At 42.1% G+C, this 10,407-nt stretch overlaps 1 protein-coding gene across 1 annotated transcript; it reads right to left on the reverse strand.

Annotated features, from left to right (window-relative positions):
* Nucleotides 1-252: 252 nt before the first annotated feature.
* LOC118638608 (zinc finger protein 181-like) lies at nucleotides 253-8,945 on the reverse strand. Its single transcript, XM_036274659.1, is given in 5 exon segments — nucleotides 253-2,140; nucleotides 2,143-2,358; nucleotides 2,850-2,945; nucleotides 3,214-3,334; nucleotides 8,651-8,945. Coding segments are annotated over 5 exon segments (1,719 nt in total). The 5' UTR covers nucleotides 8,660-8,945; the 3' UTR covers nucleotides 253-863.
* Nucleotides 8,946-10,407: the final 1,462 nt, after the last annotated feature.

Raw genomic sequence — 10,407 nt, forward strand, 5'->3', positions numbered from 1 at the left:
AGATAATGATATTATTAGCACAGAGACCCGGCAGTTTTTCTTTGGGTTTACTAGTCTCCCACTAAAAGGCAGTTGTCAGTCTGATCTTAATTCTTCAAAAGGAAAGTAGAAAGTTTTACAATAAATATCAGTGTCACAGTGAGTTTATTTTATATAACTGATTTTATTAGACATCAAGAATTTTATTCACATCACTTTTGACTTCTTTTGCAGATTTAATGTTCAACTTTAAAACATTTACTCAACCCACTGGATGACTAGTATCTTCCCATGCCCATTCAAGATGATTTCTATGTAGGACTTGAGTAAAATTGCAAGCTACTACTATAAGAAATGCATATTTATAATATGCTTGTTTGCTCTCTGTAAAACTGTTTACAGATAGCATCACTGCAAAGAATTACACATAATTCCTACATCCTTCAGGTTGTTCTAGCATTAACACTACATTTCTTACATAAGCTTTCTCGCCAGTGTGAGTTCTTTGATGCAGAATGAGGGATGCACTTTAACTGAAGGATTTTCCACTTTATATTCATATTTCGCGTCTCTCCTGTACATATTTGTACGTTTTATAAGAGATTTATATTGCCAAATGTCTTTCCCATATTTGTTACATATATACGAGTAAATACAGTGTAGATTTACTTATTAAAGGATTAATACTGGCTAAAGGCATTCTCACATTTATTGCCTTCATATGGTTTCTCTTCAGAGTGAACTCTGATGGACAATAAGGCTTGTATCATTGCTAAAGACCTTCCCATATTCATTTCTTTCATAAGACTTTTCTGTGATATAAATTTTCTGATTCTGAATCAGGGAGGATCAATGGCTGAAGTGTAGTAAGACAAATACTGCATTCATACAGTTTCTCTCGTATATGACTTTTCACATGTAAAGTGATTCATATAGCCTAAAGGGTTTTCCACCCTTATGGCACTACTGAGTTTCTCTCCACTGTGTATTCTCTGATGGGCAGTAAGATTTGAGCCTTTGCTAAAAGCTTTCCCACAATCATTACATTTATATGGCTTTTCTCCAGTATGAATTCTCTGATGTACAGTAAGATTTGAACTACAACTGAAGGTCTTCCCACATTTAATACATTCATAAGGTTTCTCTCCAGTATGAATTCTGTGATGTTGAAGCAGAGATGACCTATGACTGAAGGCTTTTCCACATACATTGCACTCATACGGTTTCAATCTAGTGTGATTTCTCAAATGCATATTCAGTGATTCAGGCTGGCTGAAGGATTTCCTGCATTTTTGACATTCAAAGGGTTTTTCTTCAGTATGAATACTCTTATGCTGAATAAGAAATGAGAGGCTACTAAAGACTTTCAGACATTTGTTGCATTCAAATTGTTTCTCTATAGTGTGAATTCTTTGATGCCGAGTAAGGTGTGAGCTACAGCAAAAGGTTTTTCCACATTCACTACATTCGTAAGGTTTCTCTCCAGTATGAATTTTCTGATGGTGAATGAGAGATGACCTATGAATGAAGGCCTTCTCACATATCCGGCATTCATAGAGTTTTTCTTGAGTATGAATTCTCAGATGCTCAATGAGATGTGAAACACGACTAAAAGACTTCCCACAGTTCATACATTCATAAGGTTTCTCTCCAGTGTGAGTGCTTTGATGATTAGTAAGTGATGAGACATGGCTAAAAGCCTTCCCACAGTCAATACACTTGTAAGGTTTCTCACCACTATGGCTTATCTGATGGCGAGTAAGGGATGAGCCATGGCTAAAAGTCTTCCCACATTCATGACATTCATAAGGTTTCTCTCCTGTATGAATTCTCCAGTGGCGATTAAGGATTGATTGTTTTCCAAAGGCTTTCCCACATTCACTGCATGTATAGATTTTCTCTCTATTGTAAGTCTGGTGAAGGGTATGAGATTTGCTCTGGGTGAAGGCTGCCACACTTTCATTAGAATTCAAAAGTTTCTTCCCACCATTGATAGTCTCATTTTTTATAAATGACTTTTTCAGTAAGCTCTTCTTAAATATATCATGTTTATGTGATTTCCCTTCAGCAGAAATTCTCTGTGGTTCAGAAAGAATAGACTTTAAATTTAAATAGGAAATGCTTCTAAATGTATTGTATTTGTAAACACTTTCCCCCTGGAACTTTCTCTAAAGGTGAGGGTCACTAGTCTGAAATGTTCTACCTGATTTTCATGCTTCCCCTCCAACTTCTCTATATATTCCCAGTCCTTGTTAAAATTTGAAAATTCATGACTTTGTTTTATAACTTTTTCTATTATTACCGTTTGAGGTGAATCATCATCATCATAAACGTCCTCCTTCGTTGATAATTCTTTGTTTTCCCATCTTAATTTCCAATCTGAAATATAGTAAGAAAGCAAAACACTGCTTTTTCTGTGCTTCTTGGAAAGAAATTTCTTGGAAATAGAATTGGATAAAAAATAAAGCTCCACCTGACCCCCAGCTTGAAAACACATGGCTCTGACAACGTGTGTGTGTGTGTGTGTATTTTCAATGATTTCTGAAATAAGTCAAGGTGGAGCACAGAAAATACAGTATACTTTTCAAGTGGACTTAAAAACAGTAACTTGCCTTCTTCTGTTTCACATAAAATAACAATTTGAATTATTATGATGACAAAAATCTCCACTTTTGATTAGATGACATGAATGATACAGAAAGATAATTTGGGATGGAGGAATGGTTATTTTAAAATCTAAGCTTAAGGATCCCTCAATTTTGTTACATTTGGGAATCTCTGAAGACAGTCCCTAAGATATCAAAAATGCCCCCCACTTTCTACAAGCATCTTTAACAAAGACCTCTTTTGCCTGATTTACCATGACTTACCTGGAAACATACCTTTTGTCAGTTTTTTCTCCACCATCCAAGGTTCTTTCCCATCCTCCAATAAAGTGATCACATATGGCTTAGGTATGGAAAGACCTGCTTATAGAAAAAATATAGAACTTGTTTAAGCTGTGGTCCTCAGGGAGGAGATGCCATCATCACAAAAAGGGACCAAAGGAAGGTTTGAAGAACGTTCATGGTAAGGGAGAATACGCGTCAGGCAGGGCACAACACAGCCACACATTTCCTTGGGAACATGAGAGAGAAATTCGGCCATTTACTCAGTAAGATTTCGATCAATTCAGAGTAGGGGGAAAAAATCTCCCCTACTGAGGTGGAGCTAAGCAAATTACAATATGCTTACCTAGAGAGACCAGATTCTCATAATTCTGGACCATCACATCCTTGTATAAATCCCTCTGAGCAGGATCCAGCCATCCCCACTCTTCATAAGAGAAGTCTATGGCCACATCACTAAATGTTACCTGAAATAGCAAACACATTTAGGCTCAACCACAGCCCAGGCCTCTTCTGTCACTGGACAAAGGATATAGTTACCCTGGTTGTAGAAGGGGACAAGATTCAGCAATTGTGACAATAAGAAGAAATCTGATCTAAGTAAAGTAATAATTGGATAATTACATTCTTGGAATTTTTGTATGGTAAGGCTGAGACAAATACAAGAGCTTTGCTTCAGGAGAGTTAATTTTGTCAAAAAGGATAGAACTATAAAAATGTTTTTAAATCAGCATTCATCCCTGGCCTGTTAAGCGTCAGCCCACGGATCAAAGAGTCACAGGTTTGATTCCCAGACAAGGGCACATACCTGGGTTGCAGGTTCAATCCCCAGCCCCAGTCGGGGTCATGGAGGAGGCAACCAATCAATGTGTCTCTCTCACATTGATGTTTCTCTCTCTCTCGTCTCTCTACCTCCCTTCCACTCTATCTAAAAATCAATGAAAAAAATATCCTTGAGTGAAGATTAACAAAGCAACAACAACAACAAAAATCAGCACACAGTCAAGTTGTGTTTTTTATAGCTTACATGCTAGGTAAACAAAAATGACGATCCACTACATCCTTCAAAAAAAAAAACAACACAACAGGGTAAAAAAAAAGACATTTTTTTTGCCCTGGCCAGTTTGGCTCGGCGGTTAGAGCATCGGCCTGCAGACCAGAAAGTCCTGGGTTCGGTTCCCGCTAAGGGCACGTACCTTGGTTGCAGTTTGTCCCCAACCCTGGTTGGGTTGTGTGGGTGGCAACCAGTCAGTGTGTCCCTCTCACATCGATGTTTCTCTTTCTCTTCCTCCCTGTCTTCCTCCTGCTCTATCTGAAGATGAATGCAAAAATATCCTCGGGTGAGGTTAAAAAAAAAAAAAGACATTTTTATATTAAATATAGACATATAGCCCTGGCTGGTTTGGCTCAGTGGTTAGAGCATCGACCTGTGGTCCAGAGAGACCCGGGTTTGGTTCCAGCTAAGGGCACCTACCTCGGTTGCAATTTGTCCCCAGACTTGGTTGGGTTGTGTGGGTGGCAACCACTTGATGTGTCTCTTTCACGGCGATGTTTCTCCCCTCCCCCATCTGAACAAAAAATGGAAAAATGTCTTCAGGTGAGGATTAAAAAAATATATACACACACATACAAAGACATAGATATAACTAGTTTATAAACAAAAAAGAAAAACATTAATAGTATATACTTAAACTTTGTATTGATAATCAATCTGTAATTAAAATAATTTAAGACTCCCTGGGCAAGAAGACTGAAGGATGGTTTCATGCCATGGGTAGCCCTTAAAGTAAGGGTAAAAAACAAAAGGACACATTTCATGGAAAGAGTTCTAAGTAGATTTCTTCTCAGAAACAGTATTCATTCATGGTAGTATTAAAATAGCAAAATTTTAGAAAATGTTTAAACGTTCATTATGCTTATTGGTTAGTCAACTTATAATATGTGCAAAAAAATATATTCATTTATAATGGCATCATTGCCTGGCCAGTGTGGCTCAGTGGTTGAGCATCGACCCACTCACCAAGAGGTCGCTGGTTCGATTCCCAGTCAGGGCACATGTCCACACTGTGGGCCAAATCCCACAGCCAATCGATGTTCTCTGTCGTAGATGTTTCTCTCTCTCTCTCTCCACCTTCCTCTCTCTAAAAATCAATAAAAGGAAAAAAACAAAAAGCAGAAAAACAAAAAGCCAAGCAGAAAATCTTCTCTACAATGTAGAGAAAAGAGGAAAGTTTTATTATTGAATAATCATTAAACCAAACTGTAATGCATTTCATAGGAAATCACTAACACGACTTGAAGGACAGCCCTGGCAGGTTTAGCTCAGCGGTTGGAGCATCAGCCTGCAGACCAGAGTACCAGGTTCAGTTCCCGCTAGGGGCATGTACCAAAAAAAAAAAAAGACTTGAAGGACAGAAATCTCACCCTTTTAAGAAGCCAGGTAGATACAACCATTACATACATGCCTTCAAAAAAATAACTTGTCCTCCAGTAAAAGTACTTAACAGCATCATTTGCTACCCATAGTTCATCCTAAATGCACCTGGTAACTGGGGGAGCCATCTGCGTTACGTTACTTGCCTTTACCCCAATGAAAAATAAAGTTTCTCATATCCTTTTTGTTGTTGTTAATCCTCACCCAAGGATATTTTTCCATTGATTTTTAGAGAGAGTAGAAGGGAGGGAGGGAGAAAGAGAGACACATCAATTGGTTGCCTCCTGCACAACCTAGACTGAGGCCAGGAATCGAACCTGCAACCCAGTTACATGTCCTTGAAGGGAATTAAACCTATGACCCTTTGGTCCATGGGCTGACACTCTAACCACTGAGCCAAACCGGTCAGGGCAAAAATTCTCTTATCTTTATGACAAGCATATAGTTAGAACTTGGAGCCAGGAGCCTAGGCTAAATTCCACAGACAGTTAAGGACGCATTTTCCTTCATATTTGCATTTCGAAGAGATGGCTCCAAGGCCATAAGAAAGACTTCACTGCCTCATAAAATTGGGAGGGGCTTATTTCACTTTGAAGAAAATTTACAAGCATCTCAAGGCGACAAGGAAAGGATGTACAATGACAGGTTTTTCTCAAGGAAATATTCTAAGAAAAGGAAGAGGGAGGTCTTTTTCCCTTTTGGCACCAAGGAAAATTCATTTTTTTCCATTTGTATTTACTCTTTTTTAAAATATGTTTTCATTGATTTTTTTTAGAGAGGAAGGGAGAGAGAGATAGAAACATCAATGTGAGAGAGAGACATCAATCGGCTAACTCTTGCACACCCCCCACTGGGGATCGAGCCCACCACCCAGGCATGTGCCCTGACCGAGAACTGAACCAGAACCTTTCAGTCCATGGGACGATGCTCAATCCACTGAGCCACACTGGTCAGGCCCATTTGTACTTATTCTTAACAACACTATGTTAAATGCATAAAATACTATGTTTTATTCCACCAACGCAAAGACATTTCATATTTTTAAGTTTTGAACACACTGATGAATGTCATTGTATCAAAAGTCTAAAGAAGAAAACTAACATAATCTTATTAACTAATACTCTTTGCTCTTTATTTAGATTTGGATTTCTCGACCTTGGCATTGATGACATTTTAGGCTGGATAATTCTTAATCTGTGGAGAACTGTCCTGTGCATTGTAGGATATTTAGTAGCATCCCTAGCCTCTACCCATTAGATGCTAGTAGCAACCTCCTTCCTCCCCCAGACTTGTGATAACCAAAAATCTCTCTAAATATTACCAAATATCCCCTATGGGTGGGGTCGAAGGGGACAAAATCTCCCGTGTAAGAACCACTGCTTTAGAAAATGTTTGCAGTTCCCTGAAAGACTCTTACCTGTGCTCAGGTGTCCTCTCAGTTCAGTGTAACTTCACTTCCACCTCCGCCTCCCTGGTACTATGGGCCACCAAAACCAGTTCTAGCCTTGCTTTCCCCAAGGATGCTTCAATTCTTTCTTCCCCTTCAACTGCAGGGGCAGCCTGGGATGTTCATTTATCTTTGTCCCCAGAACTCAGAATATATGTCCTAGCACCTATCTTAGTTTCTAATGCTTTCTTACTTTTCTACTAGTCCTGCATTGCTCTATACGATAGCCACTAGCCACAATTGGCTGTATAAACTTAAATAAAATTAAAAATTCAGTCCCTCAGTCACTCTAGTCATATTTCAAATACTTAATAGTCAGATGGGACTGGTGGCTACCATACTGGACAGTGCACATATAGAATATTTCCATCACTGTAGAAAATTCTCTTAGTATTGCAGTAAGTCATGCAGTCCTGCACGACAGTGTACACAAAGCCATGTAAGAGTCTTCCTGACAGGTACTTCATAAGTGTTTAGGAAATTAACCAATGAATGATTTTGGCAATCAGTTCACTTTAGCTTTTACTTTGGGGGGAAAAAAATTTTTTTTTCTTCAAATCTAATGATCTAATACTCCCAAGAAACCAGACTCTGCAAAACAATCACATCTGCCATTCATACCGTCTCCTATGCAGGCTTCACCTTCCACCCCATGATTCTGCCCACCACTGTCTCATCACTCATTCACTCAACTATTTAGTAAGCATCTGTTTTGTGCCAGGTATCACTCTTGGCACTGAAGTAAAACAGTCAACAAGAAAGAAAAAGAGCCCTGGCTGGTTTGGCTCAGTGGTTGGAGCATCGGCCTGTGGTCCGGAGAAACCCGGGTTCGGTTCGCGCTAAGGGCACGTACCTTGGTTGCGGTTTGTCCCCGGCCCTGGTTGGGGTCGTGCGAGAGGAGACAAACCATAAGCATATGCATATACTAAACATACAGTGACAGCCAGTGACTGATTAGCATTATGGAAAACAATGGAACAGTGATGAAGGAGTGGAAGAGATAGTTGTCAGAAGGTGACTGACGATTTTAAATAGGTGTTTAGGCAAGCTATACTGAGAACATAACCACTGGACAAAGATACAAAGAAGGTAAGAATGCAAGATTGTGCATATCTGAGGAACGGATGTTCCAAGCAGACAGGACAGAGACTTTCAAGGTCTGGAGGCAGTAGCCAGTGTAGCTGGATCTCACAGGGAACAAGGAAACAGAGAAGAAAGATAAGATAAGAGAGGTGATAAAACAGCCTAATTGTACAAAGCTTTTTAAGTCACTATAGAACTCTGACTTCCATTCTGAGTTAGAGCCAGAGAAGAGTTTTAAGTGGAGGAACAAGATTTTATACAATAAGAGGATCACTGTGACAGCTGTACTGAGAAGAGACTAAAGAGAGTCTAGGGCAGAAGCAGAGAATCCTACTGGGAGGCTACTGCAATAATCAAGGTTGGCTTGGACCAGGATGGCAGTGGTGAGGTAACTACGGGTCAATTCTGTATATATTATATAACGTGAGTTATAAGAGAAAGGGAGGAATCAAGATGACTCCAAACATCTCTTGACTTGAATAACTGAAAGGATGGACATACCGTTAATTGAGACCACGTGATAACAGCTTTAACAACCATAAAGCAAATAACCTAAATCTCCAAACTTTAATCTTGAATTCAAAAAGTTTTGCTCAAGGCTCTCCAGAGGCTTCTCGCAGAAAACCGGTAGAAAAGAGAAGAAACTGAGAGAAGATAGTACTTAGGAGTTCTTCAGTCTCCATCCTTTGCTACAGTGGAAGGAATCACAGATCCAGTCCCTAAATGGATTTTGTTAGAACTGGTAGGAGAAGGAAAGCAAACACTCAAGACTCCTGATAAAAAGGTGTTTCAGGAAGGTCTGGGGACATACCGACTTACCTGGAACATGACTTGGCAATTTCCAGTCAACACAGTTGTCTTTCCAGGCTCTTGTCTAATAAGAGGGCACTGTCCTGAGCAGGCAAATTAAGAACAGGAAAAAGCAGTCATGAAAAATCAGGCTTAGCTTCCAGCTCTGTGGCACACCTGCACGGAAAAACACAATGAGACTCATTTTCCAGGGCCCCGATCCTTCTCTGAACTATGACAGCATGCTTGGCACGGGGTAACTAACCATTTACCAAGTGCCACCTGCACAGAAATCAACTTTTCTATTACGTACGAGACAAACTCATAAAACAACAGTAACAGTCATATTAAATAGGAGCTTATTTCATCTTCCCCACTCTATGCATTGGGGGGGGGCCTTCACATGATGTATTCCAGATTTCATTTTCAAACGATCTGAACACTGAAACGGCGGCCGTGGAAAAACGTGTCCCAGGTTACACAGCTGGAAAGCGGCAGCTCCATCACTGGGTAAGAGAAAAACAAGTGCAGATGGCGTTTTCTTTCCGTCCGTACCATGCACACGCACTCGCCCCTCTCCTTTTCGCGAGCTCTCTGGGGGAAGCGCGCTCCCGACTCCCCGGTGCAGAGCGAGGCAGACAGGCCCAGAAAGCGACGGCCCCGCCGGCTCACCCGACGGGAAAGCGAGGTCTGGGGGCCGTGCCCAGCTTCGGGGCCGTCAGCCGGGGCCCGCCGGCCGCTCTCCCAGGACCCACGCTCGCCCGAGTCCGCGCACCGCATGCGCCGGGCCGCTGGAGCGGACAATGGTCGCCGCCCTCACGGGAACTGCCGTGCCGAGCGTCTTCCCAGCTTCCAGGACGGAGAATTCGGCCGCCTGGCCCGAGTCTCCCGCGGGGCGGGCCGAGGGCGGAGCCCACAGCCGAGCAGCATTCTCAGACTTCCCGCGTCGCGTCGCCGACACACGTTCCCAGCGGGGGGCGCCCTGCCGCCTCCAGCCGAACCACACTTCCCAGAAGTCTCCGCGGCCGCGCGCGGTCTCCGCGCCTCGCGAGAACAGCGGCCTGGGCTGTCTAGGAGGGTCCGGGGCGGAGGGGCCAGGGCGGCTCCTGGGGATGCGCGCGCAGGTGGAGAGGACGAAGGTGCACTTTCCAGAGAAGTGTGCGGGAGGAAGGCCTGGGCCATACCTCTGCTTGCAGGCAGGGTTACCTGCCGGCCGGGCCGTCCTTGCTGGTGCGGGACAAGAACTGGCCTCATTCGGGCGTCCTCTTTCAGAATGCTTAGGTGTCCAGAATAGTTCGCCTGTTAGAAACCCCCTCTTGGCCCGCAGGTGTGGCGCAGTGGTTGAGCATGGACCCCTGCACCCAGAGGTCCCGGTTGGATCCGATCAGGGCACATGCCCAGGTTGTGGGCCTGATCCCCAGTGAGGGGCATGCAGGAGGCGGCCAGTCCATGTTCTCTCTCATCGATGTTTCTCTCTCTCCCTCTCCCTTCCTGTCTAAAATCAATAAAGGAAAAAGTTTTAAAATAAATAAAATAAAAACCCTCTCTTCTCTCAAAACCCCCTCCAGCAAATGCTCAACTTCTGTTAAAAAAAAAAACACTGTTGGAAAGTGTTTCTAAATTAATTTTCCTTTAATTTCATGATTTCTTCATACCTATGTCATACTGGACACGTTCCTATTACTTTCCTGAGTCTGCTTTTCTCCAGGTCAGTGTAAGCCCCACATTGCTAGATCTGAAAGTCACTTTTCTGTTTTCTTGACCCCTTAGCATTTTATATAATTGAC

Source organism: Molossus molossus, unplaced genomic scaffold (assembly GCF_014108415.1).
Source record: "Molossus molossus isolate mMolMol1 unplaced genomic scaffold, mMolMol1.p scaffold_m16_p_21, whole genome shotgun sequence".
Classification (NCBI taxonomy): domain Eukaryota; kingdom Metazoa; phylum Chordata; class Mammalia; order Chiroptera; family Molossidae; genus Molossus; species Molossus molossus.